General features: G+C 39.3%; 1 protein-coding gene across 1 annotated transcript; it reads right to left on the bottom strand.

Annotated features, from left to right (window-relative positions):
• Positions 1–305: 305 nt before the first annotated feature.
• On the bottom strand, positions 306–19,065 carry LOC103610103 (vomeronasal type-2 receptor 1-like). The gene is made up of 6 exons (XM_008594343.1): positions 18,824–19,065; positions 15,962–16,253; positions 12,393–13,265; positions 7,916–8,143; positions 3,039–3,162; positions 306–1,288 (listed from the first exon to the last, which is right to left on the bottom strand). Exons 1-6 carry the CDS (start codon positions 19,063–19,065, stop codon positions 306–308), a joined length of 2,742 nt encoding a protein of 913 aa, XP_008592565.1.
• Positions 19,066–19,520: the final 455 nt, after the last annotated feature.

The raw sequence follows: 19,520 nt of genomic DNA, 5'->3' as shown, positions 1-19,520 counted from the left end.
ACTTTTTATCTATCATTTTAGATAAATTTTGCCTATCGTATTCTCTACTTCGCACCCCTTATTCCAAAGTATTTTTAAATGTTTGAATGAAACAGTTTACAGTTTCAGTGGTAGAAATTATTTTAATTCATGCTAGCTGGTATGTTACAATATGAGATTTCATATACCATGCTAAAACCACACCACCAGAACCCACATCCTCAGTATCATCCCAGAGCATCAGGCAGCTGCTGCAGGAGCAATCTGAAAGACAATGTCGAACCCGTCATTGTTACAGCTGTGAAGGACACGTGGAACTCACAATTCTAGTCATGTAGAACAGATGACACTGTGGTATTGTTAAGCTTACTGCTGACAGAAGCAGAAGTCAGTTGGATACTCTTATCTGTAGTGGGGACTCTTCCACTAACAATTTCATCAGTGTTCCTCTGTGGCCTCAGTAAAATAATGAAGCACTTGGGAGCAAATATACAACCCAACAAACCATAGCTGGATGCCAAGATTGCAAATATTTCCACAGCCACTTTGAACTTGCCTTTGGTGCTCAGGTAAGCAGGGACAAAAGAGATCCAGACGATGAAAAAGACCAGCATCCCAAAGGTGATGCATTTTCCTTCATAATAATTATCCGTCAACTGGCGAGCCACAAAGGTCGTAAGAAAGCATAGCAAGGCCAGGAAGACATCAATCCCAAACATCAAGCACAACAATTCTATGGAACCTTCCCTGCATTCCAGAATGATCTTTATATTTTGAGATTCCATATTCTTGTATACCCTTGGGGGCTCCAATACCAAGTAGGCTGTGCATATGCCAATCTCGACTAGAACAGAGACTACCACAATGATTTTCTGATAAAGGGGGTGGATGGATGTAAGTCGGGTTTTGGATTTGGAAATTCTGTAGGCTAAAAACAGTGAAATAGTCTTTCCAAGAATGCAAGATAGGCAAAGAGAGAAACCCAGTGCCAGAGTCACCTGGCAGGCCATGCAGGACCAGTTGTGTGGCTTGCCAATGAAAAGTAAGGACGACAGCAGCGTGATGACAAGAGAAAGCTGAGTGAGGAAGCTCAGCGCCAGGTTGTTGGCGCTCACCAGGGGAGTGTGCCTGTATATCACATACACAGCTGTGACTGCCAAGACCACAAGTGCCCCCAACAGGGAAAGAATAGCAAGCGTGAATCCCAGGGCCTCATCGTAAGCAAGGAATTCCACCTCTTTCAGCACACACTCGCTCTTCTGTGCATTTGACCAATAGTCTTCACCACATTGTGCACACTCCCTTTGACCTAGTGAGCAAAGAGCACAGGACTAACTGCAAGGAAATCCATTTGTCCCCTTCAATGTTGAGCAGCACAGAGCAGTCAAAGGCCTAACACATGGGCTTGTTGAAAATCCCTTTAAATAGAGTATGTGTATTTCAAAAGAAATAGTGATCAATGGCCTTAGAGAGTGCAGATAATATTACAGACTGAGAATTATTTTCCGTTTTGGAAATTCAGTCTCCCTTCTCAATTTCAGCCTTTCCTGCATCAGCCTTTTCTAGTAACATGCTTCCTGCTTCCTACTCCAGCTATCTAATTAAAAGGGAGCTGTTTATCCTTATAAGCCTGAGAACAATCCACGAATGAGAAAAAAATATGAGAAAATTCAGGCTAGTGAGGTGAAACAATCAAGAGGATTGTGACAGGAATAAGGAGATTAAAATACAGGTGTTCTCAGTCTTCCATTCAGTATCACCCCAGGGTGGAGAATTTTTGCCCACTCAGCTTTTCTCCTCCCAGCCATGCTGATGCAGATTTGGGGAACAGGAAGAAGGACTGAGGATAGGAAAGGAAACAAAAACACCCACCATGTTGCCTGCAGCCAAGAAAGGCTGGGGCATTCAGCTGTGTGGAGGCCCTAGGGGAGAATGCTGGAATGTAAGAAAGAGCTATTTGAGATGAGTTTATGGTAGATTATGATCTCTTTAATGTTCTTAGAAAGATACAGGTAAAGATTGCAATTCCCCTTTAATCACCCCTGACTCCTGGCTTGGACTTGTCTGAATGTGACTGTATGCACTCACTGGGCCACTGGAGTCTGGGGAGTTGTTCAGGTTACATTGTGCTTGTTTTCCATTTTGAGAAAATTTTATGTTTTTAAAACTCTCTTTTAAATGAATTGCTATTGAGGGCCATTTGACAAAGACACGTGCAATCTGTATTATCTTTAACAGGAGGTAGAAATAAAAATAAACCTGCTGCAATAAGCTTCACAAGACTAAGCATACCAAGTCCAACTGAAATTCTGGTCATAAAGAGCAGCAATTTAGCAGGCTCTACTTAAGAATTCACACAGCAGTGGTTACAGAATTCGTCTGTTCTACAAACTTTGAGAACTTATGACCTTAAGCCAATTGTCTTTAGGGATGGAATTCTAGATCTTATAGTTTCAAATTAGAGATAATTCAGTAAAACATAGGACTGTAAGCCACATTTTTTCCAGGTATAAACATAACTAATGTTTAATCTATCCCAGAAACTGGTATAATTTTAAATATTCTTTATGAATCCAATTATTCATATTTCACATTTCATATACAGTCGTGCTCACTTAACGATGGGGACACGTCACTTAACAATGGGGACGTTCTGAGAAACGCATTGTTAGGTGATTTCATCATTGTGCAAACATCATAGAGTGTAACTTACACAAACCTAGATGGTGTATGTATGCTCCTAGGCTGTATGGGACAGCCGATTGCTCTGACCACCATCACCATTGACTAAAATGTCACTATAGAGCACATAACTGTATTTTGCTTTGGATTTTTTTTAACTTCATGGTTGTAGGTCTTTTCTCAACTATAACAGTTTTAGAACTGAAATTTAATATTACGTTCTTTTCACACTGCCCAGTACATCCAATAGTTTGATGGGTTATAATAATTTTTTTTGTTCACACCTATTTATATAGAAGGCTCCGGAGGCCCTCTTTGCCAACACATGTGTAATCTAATCGCATTTTATTATCAGTGAAAAAAATGACCATCTCTACCTGATTCACGTGACACATGTCCATCAGCACATGGGATGCAGTCAAAGCAGCATATCGGCTCCCCCTGACGAATCCCCTTCCGGGTCCCGGGAGGACACAGATCAGTGCACACCGAATGGGGAAGCTAGCAAAGACAGAAACAGAGAGCGGAACAGAGCCCTGTGTCTCTTACGCTCGGAAACTGAAAGTTCCTATTTGAATTTTTGTGGAGGCTTTGGGAAACCCAGGTTACCTGGGTGAAGAAAACGGACAAAGAGAATGACAATATGGAGAACCTGGAGAGAAATTTTGCTAAAAGACAGTCTTGTGGTTGACTCTGAAACGCAAAGCTAATCCTAACACTTGCTCTTCCTAACCTTGGGAGTCTACACCAGACTCCATGCCCATGGGACTCTGGGGATGGGACAATTTGACAAGTCTTTTGCTGTTTGTGGGGGACCTGTGACCCCAAGAATCATCTTGAGAGCCCGAAAAATGTTTCTTCTGAGCAAGGTCATCCCAACATAGTCTTAAAGTCAAAGATGGATCGGTACAAAAAGAAAATGAAAGATCTGTTCCATTGGAAAAATGGGAAGGGAAAACGGAAAAGCAGACAAGGCACAGCACTGGAATATTTTCTCGTTAAATTTTCTTGTTAAATATTTTCCTGTTTAGAAATCTCAGTAGTAAACACAGGCCTCCTCCCTTTACATTCTACATGGATATGCACATTCTACAGGATAAATGCAGTGTTTATAAATTGGTTTATATCTTAATCTACTGTGAAGTTTCCTATTTAAAAAGGAAATAAAACATATTTCCATTAAGCAAAGATTCACCTTGGAAAGTGAATAATCATATTTATATTTATTTTGGAAATCAGAATTTTCATATGCTGAATTTTCCAAGGAAAATATGACTTAGGTAACATAAAAAATATTAGAAATCTTTGAGCTAGGTTATGGCATGTAACATTACGGAAGTATATATATACAATAGATGGGCTTCTTATGTTATATATCTTTATCTATATAAAATATATTTTAAATGCTCTTTGAGGAGTAGCTATTACAAGAAGGAATGACAGCAAAGCATTCACTAATTCTGAAAGATAAATAATAAAATCACAGAGTGAATTGGATTTCCTCTCTTCTGACCCAGTCTTCTGGAAAGATCTCTCCATATGCCTTTCTTGGAAAATCGCCATGAACAATGATGCCTTTTTGTTCCATTTCCCAGTATCCCTTCCCTGCTCAACCTCAGTGATCTAGCTTCCAGCCCACTCACCTCACTAGAACTCTGCTCGCCACGCCTGGCGGCTTTTTCCCTAGCCACATTCCCTTCACCTCTGTTCAGTATTTGACACTGTCAATCAGCCCCTCCACTGGCTTCCATTGGGTCCTTTTATTTATTTTGTTGGTTCTACTCCTTCCACCTTCCTCATCACTGTGGGTGCTTTCTTGGGTTTGGTCCTTGATCCTCTACTTCTGTTTCTTGATGTAAAGGTCATTTATTCTCTTGTTTTCAACAAGCATCTCTATAAAAAAACTCTCAAATCTTGATCTCTAATACCAGCCTTTCCCACCTGACCTCTATCTAATTCCATTTTCTAAACTTTCAACATGTCGCTACTTTGAGATTCCACCTACACCTCAAATTCAACATGTCTGAAACTACCACCATTAATCCTATTTCTCCCCCCAAATTCCCCATTTCTGTCATTGACACCACCATTCTCATCCACTATCTCCTACCTTCTATTCTATTACTTGCTTGGATGTACCCTCTCCTTCACTCGGGCCCATCTGCTCACCAACCTCAGACTCAGTTTACCATTATGACTTAAATCATGACCTACACTGTTCGCTAGTGGTTTGGTGCAGGACACTTTCAGTTCCATCTGTCAGCAAATCCAGTAAATTCTACCTATAACATATCCAGAATCTGCTACTTTTTACCACTCCATCACATCTATCCCGGTCCAAGCTATCTTCATGATTTTGGATGATTTTATGGTCATCTAACAGTTTCCCTGGTTCTGCTCTTGCTCTCTTTCCCCTAACTTTCTCAGTCTGTTTATGACATGACAGCCAGAATGATCTTTAAACCCTTGTTAGATCACGGCTGTCCTCTGTCAAGACTCTTCTGCAGCATTCCTTTTCACTCAGTGTAAAAGCCAGAGTCCTTCACTGGCCAACAAGGCCCTGCGTGACCTGACCCTCTCTCACTTCTCTCACCTCCTTTCTTACTGTCCCTCTCTTTTGCTCTTTTCAGCCACATTGACCTCTTTGCTTTTCCTTCAAAATGCCAAGGACACCCCTGTCTCAGGCTTTAAAAGTTGCTGTTCCCTCTGCCTGGAATGTTCTTCCCCTGGGTAATGCATGGATTCACTTCCTTTTGAATTTTTGTTTTAATGTTGTCCCAGTGAGACCTTCCCTGACCTCACTGTGAAATCACAATACAAGACTCACCCCCAGCACTCCCTATTTCAGTCCCTGCTATTTCTTTCTCACCAACATTATCATCCTTTAAGATATTGTATAATTTATCTATTTATCTTGTTTTTTGCCTATTTCCTCCCACTGAAATGTTAGCTCCCTTAGGTGGGGATTTGTTTTATTTTGTACAGTGATGTATTCCCAGTTCCTATGCATATATAATATGTGCTCAACAAATATTTGCTCAGTTAATTAATTAATCAGATTGTAAGTACTTTGGGGCAGTGGGCTTTTTGTAGTGCTTAACTCAGAAGAGAATTCATAGCAGATGCTTATTAAATTTGTATGAAATTACACTTGAAGTAATTTCATTATACAGATATAACCCAATTTTAATACAGAACAAAAGAAAAACAAAATTACTATATTCTACTAAAACATTATTAAAATTGAAATCTTCTACTACATTTTACTATTTTTCCATGACTTTTTAGTAGAATAAGCATTCTATGAAACTTGTATATGGAAAAAATAACATCTTCCTTTTTTTCATGTAAAACAGTATATTGAGCACCTTCTATATACCAAGCACAAAGAATACAAAAGTGAAGTCTCAAACTCTATCCATTAAGTAATTTACCATCCAGTGTGAGAGCTCGGGGCTACAGATGATGACGTTTACTGTAGCTTAGTGCAGCTCCATCCTTTCTGTGATGACAGAGTGTTGTACACCTATGCTGTCCTGTTTGGTAGCCCCTCGCTATGCGTGGCTGTTGAACACCTGAAATGTAGCTAATGTGACTAAGAAACTGAATTTTACATTTTATTTATTTTGCTTAATTTACATTTTAAAAGCTATCTGTGGCTAGGGCCTACTGGATTGGACAGAGCAGCTCTAAGTCAAAGAAATAAAATGCAGCAGAGAACTCTAGCCCCTACAGTGCTAAACTTTGATGAGTTGCTATTTTTAATGTATTCAAATGCTGTTTGAGGATGGGCCAAGAAAGGAAGAAACTAGTGTGTATATATGTATATGTGCATGATTTTGTGAGTGTGTATAAGTCTATATATGTTTATTGCCAACCACGGAAAGAAGAGAGCAATAGGATGACAGACAAAAATAATCTAATAGGTGTCTGGCACAGCATGGGAGTTCAGAAATCTTGAGTTCCGTGTCACTTACTCCTAGATGCTTTCCAGCATGATTTGGAAGGTTGATTGATGATCTCAGACCTCAGGTCAAGAGGGAAGATGCATAAATAATAAATAAGATGAAAAAAGATACTCCGTCCCTCACCAAAAATAAGCCCTATGGCAGCAAAGGAAAAGCCTTCTCTGGGTACACTGACACCGCTTTCATCTCTCTCTCCTTTCTCCTGGTTCCTCCATTCTGGATTCACATGGAAGATTAAATTGCCAGTGCTTTTCCACCACCCTATCATTTTACTGTAACTCTACAGGTCACCCTGTAGTAAACACTAAACTAGATTATTAAAAGCTCTATGGTTCTGTTTTCCTGAGCTAATATTCATAAAGGGTAAAAAGTTCAGCTGTCTATACTGGCTGATGGGGTTTCTTCTTAACTTCTGGTATGTGTAGGAGTTTCTGCTCAACTTTCCTCAACACCTCTCTCTGGGTATTGTCTTTACATTGTGTACCCAGGGGACCCAGTCTCTAGGTCACCAACCACATCCCTTGTAAAATGTTCAGAGCTGCAGTCCTGCATGCCAACAGCCCTCCTGTTGCTATAAGAGGAAGAAGAATAAAAATTGTAATAATAATTAATGATAAATAATTAAATAAATAGTAATAATAAATAACAATAATAAAAATAAAAATAATAGCTTTTTATCTGGGGTAAGCACTTTACATCCAAAACCAATATATCTAATCCTCTAACCTTCCTTCTACTACCTCCCAGAAAAAGTTTGAAAACAATAATCTGAAAAAAATTTTAAAGCTTATGAAAGTCACCTTTTTCTCATACAATATCTCAATATAAGACTTTTTGAATAACACATTAGAGCTTATTAACATGTATATGCATCCATACGTATACCATACTGGTAACTAGTATTTTCTACATCAAATTATATTATGAACTTGTAAATCCTACCTCCCATTCTTTGGCCCTGGGAATAAATAAGAATGAGATAAAGAAAAAGGCAAAAATGGTCAGTGAGAAAGTGAATGAAATGGAAGATAGACAAAGGAGGTCAAACATAAGTATGATAGGAGTCTGTAAAAAAGAAAAAATAATGAAACAAACATTTAAAACTATAAGCCAAGAAAATTTTCCATAAATAAAACATCTGAATCTATATACAGGAAATGTGTATACTATATTTGGGAAAACTGATTTGAATGGTCAACTCTAGGTGTTTGATATGCCATAAGTGCCCAAAACAATACAGAAATATAATTCTCTGCTTATGTAAACAAGATGTCAGAATAACTAACCTCAGCTGATTCAGTATTCCAGAATATAGTCTCATTCTTATTTATCACAAGTTCAAACTTAGAATGTGTGAATATATATTCTCCAACCTTCACAAAGGCAACTTCTCCATTATCATCTAATTGCCAATTTAGAATATCATAGTATCCAGTCACATCTCCATTTTCATCGATCTCTATTCTCCTTCCATTATGGGCTGTAAACTTAAGTGTCTTCAAATAGAACATTAGCTAGAAAGCAAGGGGGAAAAAACAACAGGGAAAAAAAGCAACTTGTAAAATGGTGACTGACTAGAAAACAGCATTTTCTGAAGAAAATAATTTCAAACTCATATCTATATCTAACTCATAGGATTGGAATTTTTTTTTCTCTTCCTCTGTACCTTTGCTCTCTAATACAACAACCTCTAGCCACATGTGGCAATTGAAACTTGAAAGGGGGCTGACCAAATTAAGAACAACTATCTCATTAATAATTTTACATTAATAATAATAATTAATAATAATTTGTATACTGTACTATTATCACATGTCAAAATATTATTTTGAATATATTAGGTTCAATAAAATATATTAGTAAATTCAATTTCATCTGTTTCTTTTAATTTTTTAAATTTGGCTACTAGAAAATTTTAAATGATCTGTGTGGCTTGCATATTACTATTGGATAGTGCCGGTTTATCCTAAAGCATAGAGGTGCCTAATATTTCCTAATACCTCTATATCAAGGGAAGGGAGAATGTTCTCCTAGATTTCTTCCACTTATAGTTACCACGTCAATCCCTCACTCCACCAATGTGTTCTTTGTATATCAGGTGCTAGAAATATGAAGATCAGCAAGATCCATTCCCTGCCCTTATAAAGCTCATGGTCTAGTGGAAAGACTAATCAAATAAACAGGTGCTAACAGTAAAATTCAATGTATTCTTTGTTGCTGTTGTGGAAAAACTGTTGAAAGGGTGTAGGCAAGAAAGCAGCCTCAGGAAAATTGGAAATCGTTTCCCCAAAAAGTGGCCATCTGAGATGGGTTTAAAAAGATTTGCAGAAATTTGCCTGACAAATGCTTGGGACAAGGGGATTGTAAGCCAAGGGAATAACATGTGCTAAAGCGTTGCCCCTGCATTCTGCATTTCATGTGTAGTGCCTCAGGAACAGGGGCGTGCGTAAGAGGCCACAGCCAAGAGTACAATGGTGGATGGGGCTAGATCTGCACCTGCGGAATGATTTCATAGACATCAAAAGGGAACCTCTGAGAAAATGATACTTCTTTTACTCTTGCCTCACCGAGTCAACCTAAGCTGGGAGAAGAGCATGTTTTCTTTGTACAAAGGTAACCAATCTGCACATGGATATATCCTGTGTCCTTGGTCTTTGTCAGCACCTCATGCTGGGCTTATGTTCCCCAACCAGAGGGTCTAATCCAGTTGCTAACCCTCCACAAACCAGAAAGGCCACACAACTTAGTAGAAAGAGCCTGAATTATGGTATCTGATGATCTGCAGTCATATTTTGTTTCGCTCCACAAATGTCATGACCTTGAGCAAGTCATATACATAATGCTAAGTAAGCATTAGCTTCCTGGTCTGTAAAAAGAGGACAATTATTCCTGCCCTATCTCTATCACAGGGATCAAGGTAATAGACCTGAAAACCTTTAGTAAGGGGTAAGTATTACTACAATCCCCATCTACCATTAGGGCCTCTCCAGGTCACCTGCCATGTAGCTCGTCCTCATCCTCTTTTACTGTCTGCTCTTCCCAATCCAAATGAAATCTACATCAGAGCTCACAATATAGTGACTTTTATTGCCAAGTCCGTTGGAGAAGGGCATATTTTTTTGTTTGTTTTCTTATCTTCAGAAGCAAGGAAATTTTCAAAGATTTCCACTCCCTGATCATTCTCTACAAAAACCTTTTCTATAATTTCATCTGTTTATCATCTTTGGGATACAATTCTCTACCACCCAGGTATGGCAAAAGAATTTAGAAATATTCAAGTAAAACATAAGATTAAAAGGGTTTTTCAAATATGTTGACCAAGTCTACTAATAAGCTAAGCTGAGAAGAATGAGTATAGAGTACATTTTGGTTTTAAATTAATAAAAATTTTTATTTTGATATATTTATGAAGCATTCTTAAATATCCATATGAACCCTCTCTCCTGTGAGATCCTGCTTTTCACAGTTTTGACTTACTGACATCATATGGGTAATGTATCAAGGAGGACAAACCCTGTTATGGGCTAACCCACCAACATTCATCTCGACATTATGTGGTCCCTGACCCTTCCTAAAGACTCCTTTTACTGCAATCCCAACACAAAAGTGTTGCTTTTTGAGAAAATTTAAATTATAATATTGCAATGTTCAAATAGTAAATTAGAGGGTGGTTATTTACTATTCAAAAGGGTCCTCTTCATTACAAAAGGGGTACCCAGAGGATTTCTTTTAAAATAAAGGAACTCCCCTGTGGCGTTTAATGTCTCATTTTGTATTTATCACAACTTTCTCAATACCAATGAACACACCTAGCACTCAGAACTTGATTTCTAAATTCTATTCTTCAGTAAACAGGACTCTTCGGAGAAATGGGTGACCACAGAGCTGGTGCAGAGAAAGTAAAAGATGAGCCTGGAATGTCTTGGGGTTCCAGAAAGTAAGCAAGTGCTCAGAAATTACAGGGATGTGTCAAAAGGAAACAGGAGCCAACTCAAAGTGACTCCCAATGGTTAAATATGGGAAATTTGGGGCAACAAAATAAATAATGATAGTTATATATTGTCACTCATAGAATAGGAATAAATATCCATGAGCCCATATTGATATAAATAAGTCAATTGAGGACGAGTAGACCTCCAGGTAATAAATGTAGGAGGAATGAGGGAAATAGAAAATAAGCATTTTTCAAACAACACAGCAATAGTTGTCTCAGGCAAAAAGAACCATCAACAGTTGCTAAAGTTTGTGGGCAAAAGTATGATGAGAAACAGACATTCTCAGAGCCTCAAAATATAATTATTAATCACAAAGGAAAACAGCCCCTTCACCGTGGAAAAATATGGTGTCATCACCGTAACTAAGTGACCAAAGTTAATATCATCAGTAAGTGAGACATAATTATGTCATGCACCTCCAGATATGAGACATAAAAGAGGACAAAACATGCATTCCTATGGTATTCTTGCCAATAATACATAAATTAAACCTCAATTTAATCATGAGGAAAAAAATTAGACAAACCCAAATTGAAAAACATTCTAAAAATAGCTGACCAATAATCAAAAGGATCAAGATCATGAAAAACCAGGGAAGAAAGGAGAACTGTCACAGATTGGAGGAGATTAAGAAGACACAAAATTAATGCATTGTGCAACCAATTTGAAAATAAAAATAAAAATGAAGAGCCATGGTTCCAGGCACCGTGGACTCTGTTGATTGTGACAAGCAATTTAGCATTGTAGAGAGGAAAGTGGTGAGGGTCGTGGAAGAAGTGATATCAGAGATGCTGGCAGGGCCTAGACCATGGAGGGCTGGCAGTGCCAGACCAGGGATGCTCACGCTTTATCTTTTACAGGTAAGAGGGGAGGAACTGAAGAGTATAAGGTGAGGAGCATTCTGATTAGGTGCACATCTTGGTGAGACCACTCAGGCTACTCTATCCCAAGAAAGAGTATGCTGGGACATCAGACCTGAGACAGGAGAGGTGGGAGCCAATTTCCGAGATAGGCCCCAATGATCTCCACTTCCTAGCATTCATGCTCTTGGGTGGTCCCTCCCACTCTGCATAAAGTCTACACCTTCCTCTTTCCCTTGCAGCTAGATAGGACTATATGACCAAATTCTGGCCAATGGAAAGGAAAATTGTATGTAATTAAATCCTTAAATGTACACATCTCTGTCCTTTCTTTCCTGCTGGTGATAATGTGGACATGATGTTTGAAGCCCAAGTAGCTATCTTAAGTTACGAGGTGAATCCCCATATTGTATACAGTGAAGCAATATGATAGAAGAAACCTGAGACCCTAAACCACTCTTTTAGTCCTGGAATGCTTATCTCTAAACTTCATTTATGTGAAAGACAGAAACAACCTATGTGGTTTAAGGCACTCTTTTATGGGGTTTTCTTTTTTTTCCCCAAATTTTATTTAAATTTATTTTTGTGGGGTACACTGTGTTGTTTCAACACATGAATATTCTGCACTGTGCAGCAGTGGGTAGGCAGCATAGTTTTGTACCCATTAGTCCACCCCTATTCCTCTTCCCCACCCCCCTACTTCTATCATTCACAAGAAACCTAATAATAACTGTCAACAAACAGGAACTTTAAAAATGCCCACTTAGGCCACACAGGCAAGCCATTATTTTACGTAGGCATGTGAAGAAATCAAGTCTATTAAATAAAAAGGTGAGTCGATAGTTTTAATAGCAGGAATTACTATAATTTTCAAACTGTATTGTGAAGTAAAACAAACAACAACTTACCTGCCAAGGCTCAAAGTCAGGTATATACGCACAGGTGTTTCCTGGAATATATGGCCCACGTCCCTCTTCACATCTGCTTAGACGATCCAGGGCATAAGCCATAGAATACACTGCTTGTTTGACATTGTTTGTAATTCTTAGTTGAGACACATCCAGATAGGTATTTTTAAGACCTTCCAACTTCTCCTCTCCAGTACAGAATTTATCAGACACGGCATGGAATCTGTCTTCTCTGCCAGTCATATTCACTCTATGGTCAGTATTGTATGGGACACTACTATTGGGCCAAGTACAGTTAAAAGCAGTTTGCCAGAATTCAATGGTCAGAACATCATTTGGATCCTTGTTGGGATGTATATCATAAAGAAATTCTTTCAGTCCTGGTATATCAGCCCTTGGGATCGCAAACCCAATACTTCCACCAAAATATGGGAAATATTCAGGCTTTGCAATGAGGGCTGAGGTGATCCACGCTTCACTCGCTATCCATGTTCTGTCAGTTATGTTATGGTAAACCATTTCCAGCACAAAAGGACTGAGGTCAATATCAGATGCATAAAGCACGATGACTCTGGCAGTGGAGTTCTTTATAGCATGAACAGCTTTCTGCATTTTCTCATTGGAATAGACTTTGGGAATGATTTCAGAGAATGCAATACAGAGGTTGACACTCTCCATTTCTTCCTTAAAAATTTTTACTCCATATTTTCCATAATCATCATCAGCTGCTATAGTACCTATCCAGACCCAACCAAAGTGTTGGATGAGTTTTACCATGGCCTCCGATTGGATCTTATCACTGGCTATTGTGCGAAGATAAGACGGAAACTGGTATTTGTCACTAAGAATTGAGCAGGTGGAGGCATAGCCTACCTACAATTGAAAATATTCATACAGTTATTAGAAAGCAATAGCAAGATCTCAAATTACACAGTTTCAGAGTATTTTTATTGGAGAGGAAGGGAACTTAACAGTTCTTCTCCCTTTATTTTCACATACTTCCCTAAATAAAATGACTTCTACTCTTCTCCTTAATAAGTGGGGACTGTTGGAGTGAACACTTTGGGCCTCCTATCAACTCTTTTCCCACCTCATCTCAAAGGAGTTGTAGGAACTAATTATTAACATGATGACATTCAATGCACTGCTTCTCACAGGAGGGGTCATTGAAAGGGAGGTCATCTGCCCTTTCCTTTGTGCTCCCTGGAGATGGGGTGAGTCGGGCCATCCCGGCTCTTTCTCAGGTCTAACTTCTCGTGCATCCAGGTTATGGGGTGAGTGGCCTCTCAGTCCACTTGACAGGCCCAGTTTTCTCTTCTCTTCTCCTCTCCTCTCCCCTCCCATCCCTTTCCCTCACCTTCCCTCCCTTTCTGTTCTCTCTCTCTCTCTCTCCTACCACCATTTTCCCTCTTTTGCTCCTCTTCTCTTTCTTTGTTTCTCTTTGCCAGGACGTCTGAGTATGTAGATCCTAATAACTAGCTAAAGAAAGGTGGTAAGAAGCACGATTTCGGAGCAACGCCGAGGCTTGTGATCCCGTTGCCGGTCCCCGGTCCGGTACGGGGGCAACACTGAGGGGTGCGATCCGTTGCCGGACACAGAAAAAAGACAAAAGACAAAAAAAAAAAAAAAGAAGCACGATTTCGGAGCAACGCCGAGGCTTGTGAGCCCGTTGCCGGTCCCCGGTCCGGCACGGGGGCAACACTGAGGGGTGCGATCCGTTGCCGGACACAGAAAAAAGACAAAAGACAAAAAAAAAAAAAAAGAAGCACGATTTCGGAGCAACGCCGAGGCTTGTGAGCCCGTTGCCGGTCCCCGGTCCGGCACGGGGGCAACACTGAGGGGTGCGATCCGTTGCCGGACACAGAAAAAAGACAAAAGACAAAAAAAAAAAAAAAAAAAAAAAAAAAAAAAAAAAAAAAAAAAGAAGCACGATTTCAACCTCAGGTCTAAGCCATTTTCTCCAACAAAGTTACTAGAAGCCCTCATTTTATAGACACTTGTCTAGATAAATGAAGATAATGTACTTTTTTTCTCTTCTGGCCAGTGATCCTTATATGTATTTCCCTAAGTGAGAACTTAAGAATGGAGGTCAGATGGCCATGAGTTCCTGACCACCTTATATGCATTTCTGCTGTAGCTTACTCTCAACCTCGCTGACTCTACGGTGAAGAACATATGTCCCATTCTCCCCTATCCCCTTTCATTCCCATATCACGTTATTGACACATCACCTCCAGTGGTAACTCCTATGTTAAAATTCCATAGCTCCGTGACTGTCAATTCCTTCATGAGTGCCAGACTATTCCTTCCTTCTCCTTTCTCTACCTTTTGTCCTATTCTTACTCCATTGGCTAAAGTCTGCATCTTTCTTTGGAATCATGCAAGCAGCAGCATCGTGGAAGCCATATGTAGGAAAGAATCTTGTTTAAGAAGCAGAGATGCCTGATTTTTAATTCTGGCTAGTTTCTCAGTGTAATATCTTAGACAAGTTACTTAAACCTTCTGAACCTCAGTTTCCCCATGAGTAAAATCAGGGTAATGACATCTACATTTTAGGGTTGCTCAGTACATTAAATGAGATAAATGTGAAAGTACCTGTGACATAGATTTCTTTTACCTCCTTTGCTGATTTACTACAAGGACATAATGAGAAAATCTATCTACAGGTTTCTAGTGGGTGCCTGGACCAGTCAGTATTTGGTGAAAGATAGAGCTCACAGCAGCAGCGGTTTGTCTGTACTACATGAAGCCCACTCCTCAGAAGTGAGCTGTGTCACTCAGCCTCTTCTCTTGGCTCTGTTTCTTGGCATTTTCCTTTGCTGCCTACCTTTGCACTTGTAGCTTTATAAGAAATACTATGTAAATGCTACCTTTCATAATTATTTCAAATTCTCCCATTACTTCAGTAACACAAATAAGCTTAATCATCATTCACATTAATAAGTCCTGACTATTGATGCTTTAATAACTCATCCTCAGAAAAATTATAGACCTTTATCTATATTTTCTTAATAACCCATTTTTTTCTAATGTCATCTATTCTTATGTTGAAATGTGTCACTGTCTCTGAATTTAAAATAATCTGTAAAGTTAGCATCCCCAAACTCTTATGAAATCCCTAGGCCTGTTTCCATATGTTAGTGTATGAACAAAAAGGGTCATGAATAATAAGCATTAATATAGGCAAGAAACAAAATGAGTTCCTTGCACCATCTCTCAATCAATCCACAGGTGTTTATCGATCACCTACACTGTGCTTCACACAGTGCTACAGAGTGTTGTGCCTAGCGAGATGTCCACATACAAATCACTGGATCACCTCAAGCCGAGTATTAAAGCAGGATGCTAAGGGATGTATAAGAGACACAAGTCACCTCTAAGTAGGCATCTGCTCGTACTTGCAAAGGCCCGGATGGACACAGTAATTAGGGCAGCAGCGTCATCACCAGCCCTGCTTGTCTCTGCACCTTCCCCCTCCTCACCTGAGCACCTTGCTATCTGTTGCAATTTCCCCAAACACAGTTTGTGTTTCTTTATAAATCAGTACCCAGCACAATATCCTGAGATACCTGAGGTAGGTAATACAACCCCAGAATTCTTGAAGCAGCAACCGATAAGGACGATCCACCTGCTCCAACGATCCCTGCCAGCAATGCTCCAGTGCTGTTTCTAAAATTGGGCTTGTTTTCTTCCTGCCCTGTAAGGAATACTAAAGCCGCTTCCACAGATTTAGAGATGGTGAAACAGTTATCAAAGATCTGATAGCCCAAAGTGATGTTGGGCAAAATATCCCTTCTCTCGTTAATCTCCTGGATTGTGTGGATCATGGTTTTCATCCAGCGAAATCCCCGAAAGTTAAACCTGAAAAGGAAATAGCTTTTGTAAGGCGTTAGTCAGTGGGTGGTTCCTTAGGGGAAAAGGTAGCTTTTAGTTGGGGTCTGTTAACCCTAAAGTAAGCATGTTGTCTTTTCTTTCATGTGCATCTATGCCAAATGCATAATGTAAAAGCCAAGAAGTAGCCACCCAAATCCTGGTTGCATTGATCTTGCAAATCCCAAAATATTTCTAAGGGAATTATTTTTGAAATGGGATGTACTTCTCACCACTGTTTCAACCCCATGGACATGCCAAATTATTTCCATTGAGGGAGTGGATTTTTATTTTAAAGTACTTATATTGGCTTTTCCATCGAACCTTGCTTAAAAAATAACCTTCAGAAGTTCCAATGAGATGGAGAACAGATTAAGTGACTCCATTTATGAAATATTAGTGCACAATATTATGAAAAAATGTAAGCTGCAATTTTGTTATCAAGGATTGAAGAAGTGAAAACGTCTGTGATACATAATGAGCTGACTCTGCAATCATGTGGCTGTCAGCAAAAGCCCTTCTTATCCTTCTTCCTTTTGCTTTGCCATAAGAATGGAAAACAATTACAGGGTTCAGGAAAGAGCTAAGTAGAGGCTGACTGTGATCCTTTCCTTTGCCAACAACAACACAGTTGATTCGCCCTCTGATGATATCTCAAATATGGAACAAAAAACATGATCAAAGGAGAGGAGTTGTGATCAGGGATGATCTAATGTTACAAGAAGTTGCTAAAATTTTTACAACATGTATTTACAATTATAATTACCATGCAGCACCATGGAAATGCTTACTATATAATATAAAATACCCAATATAAAATTGTGTCTGTGCTATGGTAACAACTATGCAAAAATTATGGATGCATTAATGTAAAGGGCTGAAAAAGAATATAGGAAAATGGAGGCAGGAGCCAAGGGCAGCCTCCTCTGCCCAGAAGCAGGCAAGGAGCAAGCCGAAACACCACTTCCATGCAGGTGGTCCCAGCACAGCCATCCGCACAGTCACAGCTGCTGCAAAAGTGGCTTGACACCACAGCACTAGCCACAGCCACCATGCAGGGGGCCCACCAGACACCCGACTGCAGTGACACAAGGAGAGTCACCAGCAGAGATGAGGATGTTTCTCTCCTCAAAGCCCACACCGGAGCAGTAGAAGGAGCAACTGCTCCACCACGCCCCTGCTTTATTTCTGACTTTAGTAATTTCTGTCTTCTCTCTTTTTTTCTTGGCCATCTAGATAAAGGTTTGCAAATTTTGCTGATCTTTTAAATAATCAACTTTTGGTTTTGTTGATTTTCTCTAACATTTTTAAATTCCCTATTTCATATGTTTCTGTTGTAATCTTTGTTATTTTCTACTTATATTTGCTTTCAGTTTAGTTTGCTCCTTTTTCTATTTTCTTAAGGTAGAAGTTTGCATTACTGATTTGAGATTTTTCTTATTTTTAATATAGGAGTTTACAAGTATACATTTTCCTCTAAACACTGCATGAGCCCTGCACCCTAAAAATTTTAATATGTTGTGCTTCGATTTTTTATCTCAAAGTACTCCCTAATTTCCCATGATTTTTTTTTTACCCATTGTTATTTAGGGGAGTGTTATTTAAGTTCCACACATTTGTGAATTTTCTAAATTTCCTTCTGTTACTGTGGTCAGAGAACATATTTTCTATGATCTTGGTCTTTTTAAATGTATTAAGACTTGTTCTGCGACCAAAAATAAATTAAAAGAAGAAAAAGAATATAGGAAAGTGAAAAGAGCTGCTTTGTTATAGAAATAGAATAGTGGATAAGTGCTTCTCTTTCTTTTCATTTCTGGCATTCTTTTCTTGTGTAAAGAGAGAGAGAGAGAGAGAGAGAGAGAGAGAGAGAGAGAGAGAGTGTGTGCCCAAACATCTAATCCACGTTTGCCTTTCTTACAATGGATTAGTAGCAAATTCAGATTATCATGCATGGATCCTATTTCCTAACATGACAACTCAGGGTTGAGGGGAGCTGAGGCAGAAGTCTTCCAGCAGCTGAAAAAATCTTGCCATGAACATTGCCTCAAAAGTAAATCAGCATCCCCATATTGCATATTTTTACTTAGGAGAGTTTAGTCTTTAAAAATTAACAATAAAGCTGCAACACTGCATAATTCTGCATCAATGCTTCTCAAACACAAATGTATATATGAATCACCAGGAGGTCTTGTCAAAATGCAAATTTTGATTTACCAGTTTTTGGATTCAGATGGAGATTCTGCATTTCTAACACACTCTTAGGCAAGGCCCACAGACCACCCCCACATCATACAAAACCTGCTTTTGTTTGTTTGTTTGTTTGAGATACAGAAGTGGGAAAGAACTCACTTGAGACAAGGTTTTCCAGTTTCTAAGCAATCCTAGAATATCCACTTGGAGAAACTGAGGCCTGGAAACAGGAAGTACCTATCCTGAGTCAAACAGATAGTGTCAGAGTCAGGGCTAGCATCACGGCTCCAGTTCCAGACTCTGACCCCCCACACCCACCACGCCTGCCCCAACACCTGCAACTAGAGTAAAAAGAATAAAAAATGGCTTACCCTTCACATTTTGCTGATACTGGCTCCAAAATAGACTCATTTGCTGGGATGGTCCTGGAATGAATAGGAAACAGTCCTCCAATAACAAGTGAGTGGTTTTTGGCATCTACATACCCATTCAAATCAAACTTGCCCAGCAACTGACAGGTCTGTTCTTCTTTCTTGTCTTTGCCTTCAGTGCCCAATTCAGCCCATAAAAATGCAAGAAATCCTAGAACCAAGCATTTCTTTTGGCTGGACATTTTAACAAGGTGAGTTTGGAGGGAATTGCCAGTACTGAAATTATACAAGTTTTAATGAGGCACGTTGTTGGAGCATTACAGTAAGTGTGTGTGCCTCATCCCAGGGGACTCAACTTGCCACTACTTGCTACATAATTGTCATGTCTCAATCAATCATGGAGCTTCATGCTCATTTGCAGTTTATGGATCTGGACTAGGAGTGGAGTAATCCTTTTGAAAGAGCCTCACAAGAAGTTCTTTTATGCATAGCAGTAATATATAATGACATAATAGTGGGTTCTAAGTTTAAAAGAGTCATTTCATTTCATAGAAATTGTCCCTTTCTTGTTTATCATGTGTCAGCCTCATTCATTCACACTTCAGCCACCATTGTGAAAGCTTCTCTAGCCCCGAAGGTGAGAGGGGTATCCAGCTTCATCGCAAGAGATAAAAAAAGGTGACATCAGGCCAAGCTC

Source organism: Galeopterus variegatus, unplaced genomic scaffold (genome assembly GCF_000696425.1).
Source record: "Galeopterus variegatus unplaced genomic scaffold, G_variegatus-3.0.2 Scaffold10599, whole genome shotgun sequence".
NCBI lineage: Eukaryota > Metazoa > Chordata > Mammalia > Dermoptera > Cynocephalidae > Galeopterus > Galeopterus variegatus.
This window is presented reverse-complemented; position numbering and strand designations above follow the sequence as displayed.